The sequence below is a fragment of the Carlito syrichta genome, unplaced genomic scaffold, assembly GCF_000164805.1.
Source record: "Carlito syrichta isolate Samal-C Ts95f unplaced genomic scaffold, Tarsius_syrichta-2.0.1 Scaffold303709, whole genome shotgun sequence".
NCBI classification, from domain to species: Eukaryota; Metazoa; Chordata; class Mammalia; order Primates; family Tarsiidae; genus Carlito; species Carlito syrichta.
Genome location: NW_007247805.1, coordinates 400,388 through 420,188, shown reverse-complemented (window position 1 = coordinate 420,188; position 19,801 = coordinate 400,388). Strand labels below are relative to the sequence as shown.

General features: G+C 38.7%; 1 protein-coding gene across 1 annotated transcript in view; it reads left to right on the top strand.

Moving 5' to 3' along the window:
* The window catches only part of HEATR1 (HEAT repeat containing 1), a 58,662-nt gene that overhangs the window by 18,646 nt on the left and 20,215 nt on the right, over window positions 1–19,801 (top strand). The window contains exons 17-27 of the mRNA XM_008059088.2: window positions 2,730–2,913; window positions 3,057–3,193; window positions 3,920–4,112; window positions 10,867–11,036; window positions 11,730–11,888; window positions 14,095–14,337; window positions 14,913–15,044; window positions 17,285–17,388; window positions 17,558–17,701; window positions 18,353–18,471; window positions 18,567–18,688. Coding sequence (XP_008057279.1) covers window positions 2,730–2,913; window positions 3,057–3,193; window positions 3,920–4,112; window positions 10,867–11,036; window positions 11,730–11,888; window positions 14,095–14,337; window positions 14,913–15,044; window positions 17,285–17,388; window positions 17,558–17,701; window positions 18,353–18,471; window positions 18,567–18,688 — 1,707 coding nt within the window. The remainder of the gene's footprint in view (window positions 1–2,729; window positions 2,914–3,056; window positions 3,194–3,919; window positions 4,113–10,866; window positions 11,037–11,729; window positions 11,889–14,094; window positions 14,338–14,912; window positions 15,045–17,284; window positions 17,389–17,557; window positions 17,702–18,352; window positions 18,472–18,566; window positions 18,689–19,801) is intronic.

Genomic DNA, 19,801 nt, shown 5'->3' with positions numbered 1-19,801 from the left:
GGATGTTGAATAAAGTAACAACCTGACCTGTTAATCACAGCAAAACTGAAAATCAGGCTTAGATGTTGAGTCTGTGAATACTAACTGGATGAGATGTGAAGCAGTCTTTGGGTAGCAGTAGGGTAGTGAATTAGGTACTCTCACTTTTGCAGAACATTTAATTTGAATTACAGGGTTTCAAGGTGGCAGTGTTTTGTATCTGATGGCAGGCTTTCCCCTTTATTATCTTTATCGGGTAATTCTCCAACCTGCACTTAACTACTTTTAGTGATGAATATTTACTTGGCATATTAGTGCTTGAACAAAATACTGTTTTACTCTTTTGTTTATTTAAAACAGAGGCTTTTTATTTTTATTTATTTATTTATTTTTGAGTCAGAGTCTCACTCTGTTGCCCAGACTGGAGTGCAGTGGCACACTCATGGCCATTGCAGCCTTGACCTGCTGGGCTTAGGCGATCCTTCTGCCTCAGCCTTCCAAGTAGCTGGATCCACAAGCGTGTACCTCCACGCCCGGCTAATTTTTTATTTATTGTAGAGAGAGGTCTCGCCAAGTTGCCCAGACTAGTCTCGAACCCGCGGGCTTAGGCAATCCACTCTCCTCAGCCTCCCAAAGTGCTGGGATTACAGGCTGAGCCATAGAACGCAGCCTGCTTTTTAAATTTTAATATTGAATTAGTTTTGTGACTGCGCATGGTGGCTGATGCCTGAAATCCCAGCACTTTGGGAGACTGAGGCGGGGAAAGTACTTGAGCCCAGGAATTGAAGACCAGCCTGGGTAACATAGTGAGAGCTGATCTCTATAAAAATAAAAAATGTAGTTGGGAGTGGTGGCACATACCTGTAGTTCCAACTACTCAGGAGTCTAAGATGGAAGGATTGCCTGAGCCCTGGGTCGAGGCTACAGTGAGCCATGACTGTGCCATTGCACTCCAGCCTGGGTGACAGAGTGAGACTCTGACTCAAAAAACTAAAAATGAAATCAAATAAATTAGATTTGTGTATCTGGCCTGCTACTACTATATTTGACAGTATTTCTATGGAGCATGTTTTAGCTGTAGATATCTTTACTTAGTACCACATCTTGAGGTGCTAAGGTTATTTTTTTTAGTATTTGCCATATATAATATATAATAGAATTTTATTTATATTTGTCCTCCAAACTTCAGAGCGCTCCTAATTATAAGATTTGCTAAATGAATGACATCTTTTTCACATTTACATGTCAATGGAAGAATTTTGTAGGTTCTGATCATAACCACTGTTAGCTATAGTTTGTAAACTTTTTTATTTTTTTTTGAGGTTATGTCTCACTCTGTCGCCCAGGCTGGAGTGTAGTGGCACATTCACGGCCACCTCAGCATCGACCTGCTGGGCTCTGGCAATTCTTCCAAGTAGTCAGAACTATAGGTGCACGCCGCCATGCCTAGCTAATTTTTTATTTATTGTAGAGACGAGGTCTCACCGAGTTGCCCGGGCTGGTCTCGAACCGTGGGCTCAGGCAATCCACTTACCTTGGCCTCCCAAAGTACTGGGATTATAGGCTGAGCCACTGAGCCCGGCTGTAAACTTTTTTTTTAATTTTTTTTTTTTAAATTTGAGTTGGAGTTTTACTTTGTCACCCAGGCTGGAGTACAGTGACACAATAATGGCTTACCGTAGCCTCAACCTCCTGGGCACAGACATCATTCTGCCTCAGCCTCCCCAGTTGCTGGGACTATAGGCATTCGCCACCATGTTCGGCTAATTTTTTTTATTTTTTGTAGATTCGAGGTCTCACTATGCTACCCAGACTCAATGGATTCTCCCTCCTTCGCCTCCTAAAGTGCTGGGGCTACAGGCATGAGCCACTCTGCCCAGCCTTATAGTTTATCAACTTTAATAGAGTAAATCTTCATGTTTTAAAACTCGAAGACCCAGATGGGCCCTCTTCTGACTTTCTTAGTACCTTTTCTAACCTGAACTGTACTTTTTCTTGGGGTTAAAAGTATGGATCCATTGAGTGTTTTTAATGTATTAATAGATAATAGTTTGTTTTATATTGCTTTACTTTTAATAACTTTCTTAAGGTTCTTAAGGCATGTCTTCAGCTATGGCAGCAAACTGAGTCAGTTAGATCCCTCACTGAAGAAAGACATTGTCCTATAAGTCTGGCTTTGTCATATTTTCCTTATTACTCTGTCTTGACTGTATAGAGTCTCATTTGTCAGCTTCCTACGCTTGTTCTGCACTCTTGGCATTTGCAGTATAGTTTCTCAATGTTTTGACACTTTGCTACTTGTTTAAAATTGTTCTGCAAGTTTGGAGACTTTCACCATGTACCTTCTTAGATTGGTAGTAAAACTGAAATGAGAAAAGCCTCTTTAAAGATCTCTTGGAAATCAAACTCCTTATCTTTTGGTTTTGAAACATGCCTATTTATTCCTGCCCTTTATTTGACCAGCAGAGTTCATATGAATAAAGTTTGGTTTTAGAGATAGTGTTTTAAGGTAAAACAGATAAAAGAGGCCATATTGAACTTATCTTTGTCTTTTCTTGTGAATAGTGATGGTTAGACCTCTTTAAAAATCTGGTAAGAGCCATTAATCCTTTCTCTACCAAAATGCACATATGAACAAAATTTTACATATAATCCAAATAAATTCTTACATCTGTTGTGGTTCACCCACTTAACCCATGTTGAGAACACCTTTAAGCTTATACTGGTTTTTATTTCCTTTAACATTTCAGGAAATTCCCTCAGAGTGGCACATTGAGCTGATGTTAGACAGAGGGATACCAGTAGAGCTGTGGGCACATTACATAGAGCAGCTCAATAGTGCCCAGAGGATTGCTGTGGAGGACTCGGTTTTACTTGTCTTTTCCCTGAAAAATTTTATTTATGCACTGAAGGCTCCTACATCTTTTCCTAAAGGTAAGGCACACATTGTGAATCTTTTAAATGTGATACTCTCAAAACTACACTGTTGACTGCACGATTATTCTTTGTCTTGAATGAAAAGCTCCCAGCATGTTCATGTAGGTTTAGGCCTCGCTTCTCTTTCCATGTTCACATAGGTGATATATGGTGGAATCCTGAACAACTGAAAGAAGACAGCAGAGACTATCTGCACTTGCTTATTGGGCTTTTTGAGATGATACTCGGTGGTGCCGATGCTGTTCATTTCAGAGTTCTGTTGAAACTTTTCATAAAGGTACGGGGCTTATCCCTTCCATGTGTGCTCTTCCTTTAAGAAAGTATTGTAGGTTATTTTAGTTATGACTGTTAATGATGAAAATGAAAGCAGACTTTTAAATAGTGAAGAGTGTGTGATAATAAACACAGGCTCTGTAAAGCAGTACTATAATCATGACACTAGTCAATAGGTTGAAGAGACTGACATTGCTACACTCCTACTTTTAGGTTAGGCCCATCATTATATTTAAGAATCACAAGAACCCAGTCTTTATGGTCGGTTAATACCATCTACAAATGAGAAAACTGATGTTTAGAGAGGTTATTCAGCACATACAGTCACTCAAGAAATTTTATCCCCAGCACTAGTGACCTGGATCCATGTTGCCAGGCCCAGGGGTCAGTTCTTATTTTTGTCTGACTTGCTCTCTCCACAGCATTTGGCACAGCTGGCATTGCTCATTGCTTCTTTGAAGCACTTTCTCTGTGGCTTCCCAGACACAGTCTTGTTTGGGTTTTCAGTATTTTCAAGTATAGAATGTATAGCGAGGCTTCTGAATATTACTCTTCATTGACCTCCTTCCTGATTGGTTAAAATATGAAGTACAGAGTAATTTTAAGGGATTAGACAACACAAAACATTGCATTACATGACTTTTCAAAAAAATAATTGTACACTAGTGAAATGATTTAGAACCAATTTATTTGAATGAGAATTAACTTCACTATCTTTTTTTTAAATTAGGTACATCTAGAAGATATTTTTCAGTTATTCAAGTTCTTTTCTGTTTTATGGACTTATGGTTCTAGTCTTTCAAATCCACTTAGCTACAGTGTGAAAGCAGTGCTGCAGACTCAAGCTCTTTATGTGGGCTATGCAATGCTCTCTTCTCAAAAGACACAGTGTAAACACCAGCTGGCATCCATGTCTTCTCCAGGTATTGAAAGTAGCTTTGTTACATTCTGTCTTGACCAACTGTTCATGCTTTTTGTAAGTGTGGTTTATGTAGTTTGGAAAATTCCAACTTAAAAAAAATAGCTAAATATATGTGTATATACATATGTATGTCTGATTTTTTTTTTAAGCAGAATTTATTAAGAGGACAGAAAAGTTCCCAAAGTGGGAGGGGACCCTAGGGGGTTGCCCACGTCTGATGATTTCTAAGTGTTGCTTTTAAGTTATTAATTGCACTTGAAAAGTCTCACCAAATACAAAAGTTTTATAACAGAAATAGCAGGTGATTATACCTGAGTTCTTAAGATCTAGCTGTTTATTTTCTGAGCTCCAACATATGGAAGCCAAATCATTATAATATAATTTAGTAATTGACTGACTTATTTAGAAAACACCCTCTTGGATTTGCCTCTTTTATCAGGTGTAAGTAATTTTCAAGTCCAGTATTTTCTAATGAGACATCCAAAAATTTTTTGGTTTTTTATAAAGTAGAATTGCAGGCCAGAATCACAGACTCACACCCATAATCCCAGCACTTTGGGAGGTCGAGGCAGGCAGGTTGCTTGAGCCTAGGAGTTCAAGACCAGCCTAGACAACATAGCAAAACCTCCTCTCTACAAAAATAAAAAATAAAAAAAAATTAGCCAGGTGTGATGGCGCATGCCTATAGTCCCAGCTACTTGGGAGGCTACTTGGGAAGGATCACCTGAACCTAGGAGGTTGCATCTTCCATGAGCCATCATCATTGTGATCATGCCACGGCACTCTGCCTGAGGAACAGAGTGAGACCCTGAGTCAGGAAGAAAAAGAAAAGTGGAATTGCAAATTTTGCAAAAGATGCAGAATTTCATGAGATGGATGAATGTGATATTGAAAAGTGACTTACACAGCTATTGACAAATGAGAGGATCTGATAGAATTAGATCAGAATAAGTGGTTGAAGATGAAAAAAATAGATGAGAATTATGTATATGATTCATGTTTCAAATGGGAATGAATAATTTTTGATACCAGAAGAATAAGAGAGGCCCTTGGGAAATTTGAGGATGTTCTTGATTTGTTTTTGTTTTTTTTATTTTTTATTTTCTAGTATTCCAAAATTACTTTGTAAATGTTCTGTGAAAGCAAAGTAAATGATCAAATACTTTTCCCAGAAAAATTTCTCAATGTTTTTATTTCACTAGTTCCTTGAAAGACCACATAATTATATTTGTAACCCATATTTTGTTGCATGTAAGGTAAGGGAGATGTATAATTCCAAGTTTTATTTGCAAAATAAAATCTCATAAAAGTAATTCTCTACTTTATTACAAAATTTCAGTCTTTATTTAATTTATTTTTTTATTTTTATTTTTTTTGAGTTGGAGTCTCACTCTGTCGCCCAGACTGGAGTGCAGTGGCTGCTCCCAGCCACCGCAGCCTCGATCTGGGCACCGGCGATCCTTCTGCCTCAGCCTTCCAAGTAGCTGGAACTACAGGCGCGCGCTACCACGCCCAGTTAATTTTTGATTTATTGTAGAGATGAGGTCTCACCAAGTTGCCCAGCCGGGTCTCGAACCCGCGGGCTTAGGCAATCCACTCATCTCAGCCTCCCAAAGCACGGGATTACAGACTGAGTCACCGAGCCCAGCTTATTTAATTTATGTTTTTTACTTATTTTTTGAGATGGAGTCTGGAGTACAGTTGCAAAATCAAGGCTCACTGCAGCCTGGAGCTCCTGTGCTCAGGTGATCTTCTGCCTCAGCCTTCTGAGTGGCTGGGACTACAGGCACATACCACCACACAATTTTTTAAATTTTTTATAGAAATGAGGTTTTACTATGTTGCTTAGTCTGTCTTCATTTTAAGGGAGCTTACTGTTAGGAAGTTTTTTGTAGTTTTTAAGAGGGCATAAGGAGAATTCCCTATACATTTTTTGGCTTTAATTTTTCCATTCATATGTTATGGACGTCTCTCCATATTAATAAATGTAGAAGTTTATCCTTTTTGAGGGGGAAAGGGGATCGGGATATCACTCTGTCGCCCAGGCTGGAGTGCAGTGGTGCAATCTTGACTCTTTGCGGGCTTGACTTCCTAGGAGGCTCAGCCAGTCCTCCCACCTCAGCCTCCCCAGTAGCTGGGACTACAGTCATGATCCACCACACCTGGCTGTCTTACGGATTTTTAGAGAGATGAGGTCTTGCTACATTGCCTAAGCTGGCCTTGAACTTAGGCTCAAGCAGTCCTTCCTCAGCCTCCCAAAGTGCTGGGATCATAAGTGTAAGCCACTGTACCCAATTGAATTTTGTCTTTTTGAAGATTTCCTCAAAGTGTTCCATGTATGGAGATAACAGTGTTTTAAAATAGTTATTGAATGCTAAGCCTGTGGGTTTCTAAAAGGTATATGTGTCTTATTTAGAGAGAACTTTTTCAGTGTGCAAATTTGGTATTACATGTCTGCTCTCCTTGACGTCAGATGGTGACCCCTGAGTAACATGTCACTTTTACTTTACATAGCAAGACCAAAGAACTGAACTTTTCCGCTGCCAGACAGCTCCCTGCCGACCTCTGCTGTATCATCCATCTCCTCCCCTCTCCCTCAAGTACTTCTGCATAGTACTTGTGATCACAGGAGAGCTGCACTTTCTTCCACTTGGAAGCTCAAAGACCAAACACTAGAATCGCAGAGGGCCTTATGTAGAAGTCTGCAGTGAGCTTCTAGCCATACCTTGTCTGTGAGGAGTCTAGGAATTGTTGGCTGGTATCTGTTTTAGTATATTTGTAAAGATGTTGTGACATTTAAAAGTAAAACATGATATGATAGTGTAATCAATTTAAATGTGCATAAATATATCGTGTTGTGATTAACTATATTAATATGTTTTGTGTTCAAAAGTAAAAGTTGCCACAATTTTTTTTGAGGCTCACTTTGTCACCCAGGCTGGAGTGCAGTGGCACACTCACGGCCACTGCAGCATCGACCTGCTGGCCGCTGGTGATGCTTCCGCCTCAGCCTTCCAAGTAGCCAGAACTGCAGGCGTGCACTACCACGTCCAGCTGATTTTTGATTTATTGTAGAGACGAGGTCTTACCAAGTTGCCCGGGTTGGTCTCGAACCTGCCGACTTAGGCAGTCCATTCGCCTTGGCCTCCCAAAATGCTAGAATTACAGGCTGAGCCACTGAGCCCAACCCACAATATTATAATATTTTACTAATATATTACAATTATTATAGTTATATAATACAGCATTATGATCATATAACATATGAATTAAGTTTTTGTCAGTGGCTTGGGAATCTAATTGCCATTTATTACCTTCTACATGGGTGTAGTCTAAAAGTTCTTACATATAGCAAGTCTTTGTTAAATAAATAAATAAAATTTGTCTACCCATCATTTATCAGATGGGGGCCGCCCTTCATTTATTTGTTACACCTAATCAATATAGTTAAGTGTATTTGCATGTTTAAAAACAAACTTAAAGCCGGGCTCGGTGGCTCAGCCTGTAATCCCGCGCCTTTGGGAGGCTGAGGTGAGTGGATTGCCTGAGCCCACGGGTTCGAGACCCGCCTGGGCAGCGAGATCTTATCTCTACAATAAATCAAAAGAATCAGCCGGGCGTGGTAGCGCATGCCTGTAATTCCGGCTACTCGGAAGGCTGAGGCGAAGGATCGCCGGAGCCCAGCAGGCGAGGCTGTGGTGGCCGGGAGCAGCCACTGCACTCCAGTCTGGACGACAGAGTGAGACTCCAACTCAAAAAAAAAAAAATAAACTTAAAATTTTTATTTTTGTGTAAAAATATATTTTAAATATAAATAAGATTGGTTAGGAGAATGAAGTCACATGGATTTTTAAATGAAATGATGTTTCTAAAAGTTGATTACTTAAATAATGTAGCTTACTTGAAAACGGTAACATTAATAGCTAGTGCTTTGAATTGGGATTTTTTTTTTTTAGGATCTCTGCTCCACTATACAGGGAATGTTATCAAATGAATGTTTTGGTCGTGAAACTGTCCCTCATGTGAATTCTTTCTGGCTATTTGTTTCTGACTTTGTTTTATAAATTAACCTTACGAGGACCAGAAAGGATTTCTAGCTGTCATGGGCTGGTAGAGGTTGAGTGACCCTTATCCAAAATGCTTGGGAGTAGAAGTGCTTGGGATTTCAGATTGTTTTGGATTTTATGATATTTGCAAGTACATAATGCAGTAACATCTTAGGGATGGGACCCAGGAAAATAATGAAATTCATTTGTGTTTCATATATACTCCAGCCTGAGGGTAATTAAATAGTTTTGTGCATGAAACAAAATTTGTATACACTGAACCATTTTATTACCTTTTGAGGGTGTGCATGGAAAAGATATATCACAGCTGAGGTGGGTAGGGGGGTCTTTTTTTCCCCTTGGAGACTCCGAACAAACTGTGTTGTATGCCTGCCTTTTGACTGCACCCCATCACGTGGGTCAGGCATGGGATTTTCCACTTGTATCATGTCTGCACTCAAAAAGTTTTGGCTTTTAGATTTTTGGGCCAGGAATGTTCAACCTGTATCAGCTCCTCAGACAGGTTTGAAAGCTCGTCAAGCTCATTCTTAGTATTTCAGAACTGGGATATGTGTAATGGATATTAGCATAAGAGGAATGTGGATACCTCTTTGTCCCACAGACATCTTTTTAAAAACCCCACTGCAGTTGGTCTCACAGATGCTTTCTTGCTAGATCTTTGAGGCAGGTTTTTTTTCAGTGTTGTTGAACGGGCAGGACATAGAAAGAAAAGAGTCGCATCCAGATTCTTTGTCTAAAACCAGCATAACATTGAAAATTGACAAAGCTTGCAGACAGACAAAACTATAGACCATGTTGCTTTGAATAATAATATGGAAAAATTCTAAATAAAATATTTGCAAATAAGATTCATCTGCATATTTACAAAAATAATCATTTGCCCAGATAAAGTCCACGCTGAGACTACAAAATTGGTTCAGTTTAAGGAACTGTAATCAGCCATATCAGGGTGTTTGTTTTTTTGAATCGGGGTCTCTGTTTCCCAGGCTGGATCGCAGTGGCTTGATCACAATGATCACAGCTCACAGCAACCTCGACTTCCTAGGCTCAGGCAATTCTTCCGTCTCAGCATCCTGAGTATCTGGGACTACAGGTTTGTGCCACCACGCCCAGCTAATTTTTTGCTTTTTTGTATAGATGAGGTTTTGCTATGTTGCCTCAGGCTGATCTTGAACTCCTGAGCTCAAACAGTCCTCCCACTTCAACCTTCCAAATTGCTGAGATTATAGACATGAGCCACCACAACCTGGCTCATATCCGTGTTGAAGGAGAAAGCCCATATAGTCGTCTCCAAAGGTCTGAAAAGTCAGTAATTATTTCTGATTGAGAATAAAATAGAAGTAACATGATAAAAATATTCCTCGAAAGTAGCATTCTTCATAATTAGGAAAACAAAAGCATTTCTGTTAAATTCATCACTATCTTCGAACATGGTTCCAAAAGTACTAGCTGTCATAAATAGACAGGTTTCAAATACTTATAGAATGTGTGAATATAATAAAGCTGAAATCCAAGATCTGTGAGATGCTTATGTGGATTGTTAAATGGGACATCTGACTAACCATTTGGAGACATTAGAAAGTTTGATTTCAGCCTCATTCTTTATATAAAATTTTTATGATACTAAAGATTTAACATAAAGAAACTCAGCTCCGGTATTAGAAAATATATGGAATACATATAATCTCTCTAACTGTAGAGATACTTTCTAAATTCACATAGAGTAGGAGGGCCTTTCTACGTAACAGAGAAAACTGGAAGAAACTTTTGTAAAATTTCTCCATCAAAAAGTAAAGTCAGGTCTGGCACCATGAGTCAAGCCTGTAGTCCCAGCACTTTGGGAGGCCAAGGTGAGAGGATTGTCTGAGCTCAGGGGTTCAAGACTAGCCTGGGCAACTTGGTGAGACCTCATCTCTGATAAATCAAAAAATAAGCTGGGTGCGGTAGCACACGCCTACAGTTCCAGCTACTTGGAAGGCTGAGGCAGAAGGATCGCCTGAGTTCGGAAAGTTGAGGCTATGGTGGCTGTGAGCATGCTATTTGCTACACTCCAGCCTGGGCAACAGAGTGAGACTCTGACTTTAAAAAAAAAAAAAAAAGTCAAGTCAAAGCACATCAATCTGGGACAAAATATTTGCATAGCACAGCGCACAAATGGATAATTTCCTGCGCACACTTGTACAAGGATGTATGTACAGGGGTGTTTGCTGCAGCATTGTTTTGATAACAAAAGAATTGAAACCTAAACTTCACCAGTAAGGCACTGGTTTTAAAAATATGAAAAATAGAATACTTAATAGTTAAAAAGGATGATTTAATTTAGATATGTATGTACTTATATGGAGAGTACGTCCAAAATACATTGAGATGTGATAGTAGTTGGTGCAGAACAGGGCATGTACTATGCTCTTACTTGTGTATTTTCTAAAGTATATACCAGATTTCATAGGCCTAACATTTTTTCTGAAATAGTACACAGTTAAATGGTGACTATCTTTGGAAAGTGTTTTGAGCTGCAAAGGAAACTTTTAAGTTTCCATATAAGTACATACTCCATATAAGTACATACATATCTAAATTAAATCATCCTTTTAAGTTTGGTATTATGTAAATTTTGTACTGTGTAAATTTTATACTGTTTCAGTTTTAAAACTTGTTACTTAAATTGTTTTTGCCCTTTGATTTTAGTGGTGACATCTTTACTCGTTAATCTGGGAAGCCCCATAAAAGAAGTCCGCAGGGCTTCCATTCAGTGTCTCCAGGCCCTCAGTGGCCTGGCATCCCCATTTCATCTGGTAATAGATCATTTGGTTCCTAAAGCAGAGGAGATCACCTCAGATGCCAACTATGTTGTTCAGGTAAAGTCATTAGCAGAGAAGATTGAGTGTACCAATGCCTATATGTACACATGAACAATTTTCTCCGTCCGTGACGTTTTACTCTGTAGGGATTTTGATGGACTAAGTCATTGAATTAGCAACTGACATGTCAATATCATGTATATCTTTCTCCCTCTATTTTTATTTTTTACGATTTTTAATTTTTTTTTTTTGAGTCAGGGTCTCACCTTATCACACAGGCTTGAATACAGTAGCATGATCATGGCTCACTGTAGCCCTGACTTCCTGGGCTCAGGTGATCCTTTTGCCTCAGCCTCCCAAGTAGTTGGGACTACAGGTAATCTTTTGTTTTGTTTTGTTTTGTTTTATAGAGATGAGGTCTTGCTTGGTCTCAAACTCCTGGGCTCAAGCAATCCTCCTGCCTCAGCCTCCCAAAGTGTTGGGATTAAAGGCATGAGCTGTTATGCCTGGCCTCTCTGCTCGTTTTGAAAAGATAGCAGTACCATATTTCAATTCTGTTATCTTTTCATTGGATAAACAACCAGTTTTGGCTTTTCATAATAAGTTGACTGTGAGGTATTGATATTCTGTCTTATGAAGATTTTAGGGGAAAATGGAAAATGATAAATAATGTCACATCATTTGGGAGAGAATCTTAATCTTTGTAGTTCCTTAGTCCTTTCTCCTCCAATTTTCTTTTTGGTGTCTTAGGATTTGGCTACTTTATTTGAGGAACTACAGAGAGAAAAGAAACTGAAATCTCATCAGAAGTTATCTGAAACTTTGAAAAACCTACTTAATTGTGTATATAGATGCCCATCTTATATTGCAAAAGATTTGATGAAAGTACTTCAGGAAGTCAACAGTGAGGTATGTATAATTTAAGGAGATTGTACGTTCCATATGATGTTACTACAGAATTGCTGTAACTGCTCATATATGAGGAAGAAATTTGCAGAAAAAGAGGATATAGAAACACGTATTGATGAGTTTCTTCTCATTTTAATTAACCCTTTGCACTTGGAGACATCTTGTGGATTGCCTACCAGCAACTCAGCTGCACTTTTTTTATTTCTTTTTTTGAGTTGGAGTCTCGCTCTGTCGCCCACACTGGAGTGCAGTGGCCGCTCCCGGCCACCGCAGCCTCGACCTGCTGGGCTCCGGCGATCCTTCCGCCTCAGCCTTCCGGGTAACCGGAATTACAGGCATGCGCTACCACACCTGGCTGATTTTTTGATTTATTGTAGAGATGAGATCTCGCCAAGTTGCCCAGGCGGGTCTCGAACCCGCAGCCTCAGACAATCCACTCAGCTCAGCCTCCCAGGGTGCGAGATTACAGGCTGAGCCACCAAACCTGGCTAGCTGCACTTTTTTAATAGTGAAAAATGAATCACTTCATATTAAATAATATAGCATGGGAACCAGTTATTTTACTGTAATGATATTTGCCTTATAATGGAATTTTGGACACTGAGGAACTTATTTATGACCAAAAAAATCAAAATTTTATTTCTTACATTTTTCTAGCATGTGGTAACGTGTAAAACAGTCACCAACATGCATTGCAGGTTCATTGATACATGTTGTGTTGTATTGGTTTGTTTGACATCTTTCCCCTGCTGTTTTTCTATTTGAGCAGACAATGCAGTCTCATTGTCTTCATCTCACATTAATGATATGTAATTTATTGTCCAGTCTGTTGTTTGAAGAAGTTGTAGAAGAATGTGCTTGTGATTCCTGAAAACCACTTTTCGACTGATCGAACATCTCTCAGTATATATTCCATCTCTTTGTTTTTCCATGCAATGTGAACAGAAAGCTTCAAGGAAACATATATTTTTGAAAAATTTGCACTGGCATAAGTTTATTCTGTATAATCACCAGCAGTCTCTCTGTACTTCCTGAGGGGACATCCAAGTGGGTTGCTAGATTTACAATGTCCCCTCAGAGGGACCATCTGAGTGCAAAAGGTTAAAACTGTGTTGTCCCTGTGCAATCATTAACTTGGTTTTAATTGGCTCTAAAAGTCTCGTGGGGCTGCACTGCTGAAAGTACTGTTGGTTTGTGTCTGTTTTTCCATTGAAAATCTTCCACAAGGGAATATAGGTATTTAGATATAAAAGTCTGTGAAAATGCCAAAATTGTTTGCCTGTCTGTTAAATATATGTTTGTTCTCGTTCTCGTTGCTTTCATTATATTCTCAAGGAGGTTTGTGGTACAAAAGAGAGTGGTTATGAAACACTTGTTTATGTGATGGTATGTGCTGATCAGCAGAGAAAAATTTTCTTCATTCTGGTGTTCCTGTAATGCCAGGGTGCTTTATCGGTCTTAGACTGACTGCACACTCAGGGAACTAAAATGAGTAAAAGAAATGAAGACCATTTGATTATATTTTCCTGGTAGGAACAGATAGATCTCACTTATTAGCTGTAAGTTGTCCTTGGTATAATTTAAATTAGGAGTTGACAAGCTTCTTGTATAAAGGACCAGATAATACATATTTTTCTCTCTATGGGTCATGCAGTCTCTGTCGCAACTACTCATCTCTGCTGTTTTATCAGCAAAGCAGCCATAAACAGTGTGTAAACAAAAGAGCATGCTTGTATTTCAATAAAAACAGGTGGTTCTCTGAATTTGGCCTGCAAGCCATAATGGTCCCTGGTTTAGTTATTAGAGACTTCACATACAAAATTTATATTAATACTAATTATGCCAAGTTAGAAACATTGTTTGAGGGAAATACACAGTGTTTTAAGGAATTGTACATTTTATATTTATACTCTAAAATTTTAGTTTGTGTTTTCTGTTCTCAAAAAGTCTTGAGGGATGTTCACAAATTATTCCTGCTCATCTCTGAAGGGTTTAGCACTTTTGAGCATAGTGCATGAACTGTCAGAGAGTACCTGAGTGCCTTAATATGGATTAATAGCTGTCTCTGTGTCAAAAAAGTCATCACTATTGTTCCCCCCAGGCTTTTCCTTAATCTTCCAAAAGTGTATTTTTGGATGTCTTTGTAGAATGAGCAAAAACATATTAGTATAGATAACTATTTACTAATAAGTTTTCCAATCTTTAGATGGTGCTTTGTCAGCTGTTGCCTATGATTGAACAACTACTAGAAAAGGTCCAGAAGGAACCCACAGCTGTCCTGAAAGATGAAGCCATTGTTTTACATTTTACTCTGGGAAAATATAATGAATATTCGGCTTCCCTTTTACATAAGAACCCAAAAAGTCTAGATATATTTATAAAAGCTGTGCACACAACAAAGGAACTTTACGCAGGAATGCCAACCATTCAAATCACAGCCCTTGAAAAGGTTAGTGACTTCTTTCAGAAGCTAGAGCCTATTCAAACATTTAAAAATCTATAATATTTTCTTTGGAAGATACAGTTATTGGTAGACTGGGCATGTTTAAAGAAATGAGAGGCCGGTTACAGTGGCTCTTGCCTGTAATCCCAGCACTTTGGGAGGCAGAGGCAAGAGGAGTGTCTGAGCCCAGGGGTTCGAGACCAGTCTGGGCAACTTGGTGAAACCTCTTCTCTACAATAAATCAAAAAATTAGCTGAGTGTAGCTCATGCCTGTAGTTCCAGCTACTTGGAAGACTGAGGCAGAAGGATGACCTGAGCACAGAAGGTCGAGGCTGCGATGGTCGTGAGAGTGCCACTGCACTCCAGCGTGGGCGACGGAGTGAGACTCCAACTCAAAAGAAAAAAAAGATATATTTGACCCATTTTACAAAACTGTTGTACATGGGTCATTAAAAAAAATTGCTCTTTAATTGACAAAATATAATAGGAAGCAATTTCATAGTGAGAGAATGATACAAAAATTATTTTTGGAGTTAAAGCTTGTTCATTTAATTCAGTTGTCTTTTTTCTGCACCTTCTAGATTACAAAACCATTTTTTGCAGCTGTATCAGGTGAAAACGTTCAGCAGAAGCTTTTACACATGTTGTTTGATTTATTAGTAAACTGTAAAAACTCACGTTGTGCTCAGACTGTTAGCAGCATCTTTAAAGGGGTAAGTTGCAGACTTCCTTTGTTTTGTTTATTAATGTTTAGTGTCTTCCAAGGAACATGAGGTTTAAGTGTCCTGCATTTTATAGTGCTTCTAAGAGGTCATGTGTTACATTAATGAGCATCATAGAAAAGTAGGTTATAGAGAGACATATAGAATTTATAGTTTTAACCGGTGGGATGTGTGTGCATGTGTGTATATTGTTTGGATCTTGCTTGTATTAGGTGACCTCTACCTGTTTTTATGCAAGGGATAGGAATGAATGAGTGGCTTTATAATGAACTGGGTGAGAAATGATTCTGCTTAAACAGTTGTTTAGTGATAGAATGGAGAGTCTGCTTTTTTAGTTTTATATGTATATTGAAACTTTTGTTGTGATGATGGTGGTGTTTTTTAGGAAAACACTTTCGCAAAAATATAGAATAATATAGTGAAGTCCAGATTCAGCAGTTTTTGGGATTTTGATGTAATTTTTTTTCTTTTTCTTTGCTGAAGTATTTAAAAGTAAATCTCAAAACATGTGCTTTTTATTCCTAGATGCTTTAGTGTGCATATTTTATTTATTTTTCATTTATTTATTTATTTATTTATTTTTGAGGCAGAGTCTCCCTCTGTCTCCCAGGCTGGAGTGACAATGGCCCACTCACAGCCACTCAGTGTCGACCTGCTGGGCTCAGGCGTTTCTTCCGCCTCAGCCTTCCAAGTAGCTAGAACAACAGGCACGCACTACCCGGCTAATATTTTGATTTATTGTAGAGACGAGGTCTCACCAAGTTGCCTAGGCTGGTCTCGAACCCCGGGGCTAGTCAGTCCTCTTGCCTCAACCTCCCAAAGTGCTGGGATGACAGGCTTGTTCCACTGTGCCCAGCCAAGTATGCATATTTTTAAAAATGGACGTTTCCTTATATGACTACAATGCATTAGCCCACTTAAAAAAAATTAACAATAATTCATCAAATACCCAGTTCATAATCATATTTCCATGGTTGTCTCAAAAGTACTTTTTATAGTTTTCTTTGAATCAGAATCCAAATACTTAGTTGTGATGTTAGAACCTTTGGAGAAAATGATTTTTGGATCCTACCCCATATCCAAGTAATTTCTGAGAGTGCAAATATCTGGTTTAGCACTTGGAACGAATTGGTGTGACTGATTCTTTATTGAGTTACTAGTTTTCTACTCTGAGGGATGAACATGGAATTGAATGACTGTGGGCTGGAGAAATTATACCATATCACGGCAAGCCCAGGGCTATAACTTGAGACCCAAGACAAACCACATCGAAAGCAGTGCCTGGCAAAATTTCCCTTTTCAGTTAAAATGGAAGTCCGAGTCGACTTGATGCTGCCTGTGCTAGACTGGTTTTGGCTGACATCTTTCCCGGTTTACCTTGCTTCTCGTTCTGGTTTTTTAAGAGGTCACTGATAAGGCAGGAGCATCAGATGATGGGAAGACGCAGATGCATATCTAGAAATTTGTTCTTTCCTCTTAGTTGAGTAAACCACTCTTATGGGATAATGACTGGGTTTAATGTTAGCATTTTTGAAGAAATACAGGATGAAATCGGAATCACAAAGATAACACATACATAGGTAGCAGTCTTTGAGTATAATGCTAATTAAGTGCTAGTTGAATTGAGCTAAGATTCAGACCAGAAGACAGCTTCTTAAAGCATTTAAAGGATTATTAAAAGGAAAATGTTACAATCCAGATTCCTCTGACTTCCATCTCAGTAGACAGTGAACTGACTATAGGGCATATGAGATGTTTGCTAGACATGCCATATCAGCTAGAGATAAGATTGGCCCTAAGTGTCAGGCAGCTATACTTTGCACTATAAAAATTATTTTGATTACCAAAATATACTCTATTATGCTTTTATATGAAACATTTTCTTGTAGTTTGTAACAACAAATACCATATGATGAAATAAGAATGTACTAATATGGCTAGATTTCCAAGCTATACTAACAAATCAAGGTACAGAGCAGTTGTACAGTATGCTCTTATTTATGTTTTTAAAAGAGTCTTTATGCAGCTGTTGGTATATGGAAATTTTTCAAAAGGATACATAAGAAATTACCAGTGGTGTTTGCTTCTGGGGATTGGGCTAGGCTATAGATTGGTGTGGGACATCAGAGTGGACATAAATACTTTCATTGTTTCTCTTTTAATCAATGTTTATTTCTCTAATTTTACCTTGATGAATTATGCCATCAGTCATTCTTCCTTCAACATTTCAGATTTCCATTAATGCTGAGCAAGTCAGAATAGAACTGGAGCCACCAGATAAAGCTAAATCTTTGGGCACAATTCAGCAAACAAGAAGACAAAAGATGCAGGAGAAGTAAGAACTACAAATGCATTGAAAACGTGCTGTTGTTCCCCTGGCTCTGAATATTATAAAACATTGAGTTTTTTTGATACCCATCAATTTGGCTTAATTGAGTACAGTAGTTTTTACTTAGCAAGGATAGTGTTTGCTCTTCCAACTTTTTGTCTTCTCCATTTTCCAGAAAATCACAAGATCTAGAATCTGTTCAGGAAGTTGGAGGTTCCTACTGGCAAAGAGTAACCCTCATCCTAGAATTACTGCAACACAAAAAGAAACTCAAAAGTCCTCAGCTACTGATGCCAACTCTTTTTAACCTGCTGTCAAGGTAATGGCACTTGGCTTTGATCTTTGAGAGAATATGATTCTAATTCTTGCCCATCTTACTTTATTTAACATTCTTTTTTCAACATACTCTTCTCTTGTTTAGATAGTCTGTAAAATAAAGCAAGTACTTTAGTTGCAAGATTAAAAGAATGGTTTTAGGTACTCATTGCCAGTACCCCAAACTAACCTTTGTCATGTACTTTGTAGTAAATGACCACTCACTGTGCAGTCTACTTTCTTTCTGAACTTTCAGTGTCATTCCCAGGTTATCATTACTTGTATTTAAAGGTGTAGTGTGGCCCCTGCTATATTTTTTACATATAAATTATTAGATAAACAGCTGTAGAGTATGCCACTGAATGTGGAGTGTGCTTTCAAGTGAAAAGACAACTATTCTCAGGGTTGTTCTCTAAGATTCCAAATAGGTTAATAGAAAGTACAGTAAAGAGGAGAGGCAATGTGACATGAGCACCTGTCTATAGGAGAAAAAAATTAGAATTAGAAATCTTATATCTTGTTATAGACTTTATATTTAATGATAGTATTTTAGTTATTCCTTATTTAATATGAGTTCTGGACAATGGTCATTAATGCAACAATGAATCATACAACTTTTACACTTCTCATCATTTCTTTTCTGGGTATCCTGAAGATCTTTAGAACCTTCGCCATCAGAGCAGGGAAATATGGAATACACCAAGCAATTAATTCTTAGTTGTCTGCTCAGCATCTGTCAAAAACTCTCTCCAGATGGTGGCAAAATATCCAAAGGTATGTACCTGTTGGAAGGAAAGAGTAGAAAGATGGTCTCCGTTGAATGTGAATGTACCTGCCACTTAGGTTTGTTTCCTTTCTCACCACTGTAGATGTTCTGGATGAGGAGAAGTTCAATGTGGAATTGATAGTTCAGTGTATTCGCCTTTCAGAGATGCCTCAAACCCATCATCATGCCCTTTTACTTTTGGGTACTGTTGCTGGAATATTTCCGGTAGGTGTTAATGATTTAAGACTTTAGCAGATATTTTTCTCTGTGGAAATGCTTAAATTCACTGGGCTTTGGAAGCTCCCAGCATTGATGGGACTTTTAGCCCTGCTCCTTAATAGCAGGGACATTGTGAGCCAGTTGGTCTTGCTAAGCTTTAGTTCCCATTTCTGTACAGTAGAAATAATGGTAACCTTCATAGGATTGTTGTGAGAATTCGGTTGGATAATTTGTGGTTAGCACATAACACAGTACCTGTCACAATGTAACTGTCCAGTAAGAGTATTGGTGTTATTTGGAAAAGTTTAATATCCCATTAATGCTCAAATAGTCCTCTAAACAGCTTGTAACCAGTGACTTAAAAAAATTAATTGAGCCAGGCTTGGTGGCTCAGCCTGTAATCCCATGCTTGGGGAGGCTGAGGTGAGTGGATTGCCTGAGCCCGCGGGTTCAAGACCTGCCTGGGCAACTTGGCGAGACCTCATCTCTACAATAAATCAAAAAAATTAGCCAGGCATGGTAGCACACGCCTGTAGTTCTAGCTACTGGAAGGCTGGGGCAGAAGGATCGCCGGAGCCCAGCAGGTCGAGGCTGCAGTGGCCCGGAGTAGCCACTGTACTCCAGTCTGGGTGACAGAGTAAGACTCCAACTCAAAGAAAAAAAAAATTTAATTGATTGCAAACTACCTCATTTATAGAATCATGTCCCTTATATGAAATAAATCATTTAAAAATTTTACCCAAATTGATACCCATCAATTTGGTATAATTGGTACAGTAGTACCTGAGATTGAAACCATTTTCATATGGAGGATTTAGGTCAAAGGTTCCCAACCTGGGATTCTCCATGATCTAGATGGTCTTAATCTACTGAGATCATGTGCAAGATTTTATGTTTTATGGAATTTTTTTTTCTTAAAGTAGAATTTATAGCTCTCACAAGGTTGATAATCTAGAAACAATTAAGTATCATTGATAGTTTTCCTTTCCTTTTTTTTTTTTTTTTGAGTTGGAGTCTCACTCTGTTGCCCAGACTGGAGTGCAGTGACCACTCCCAGCCACACCGCAGCCTCGACCAGCTGGGCTCCAGCGATCCTTCCGCCTCAGCCTTCCAAGTAGC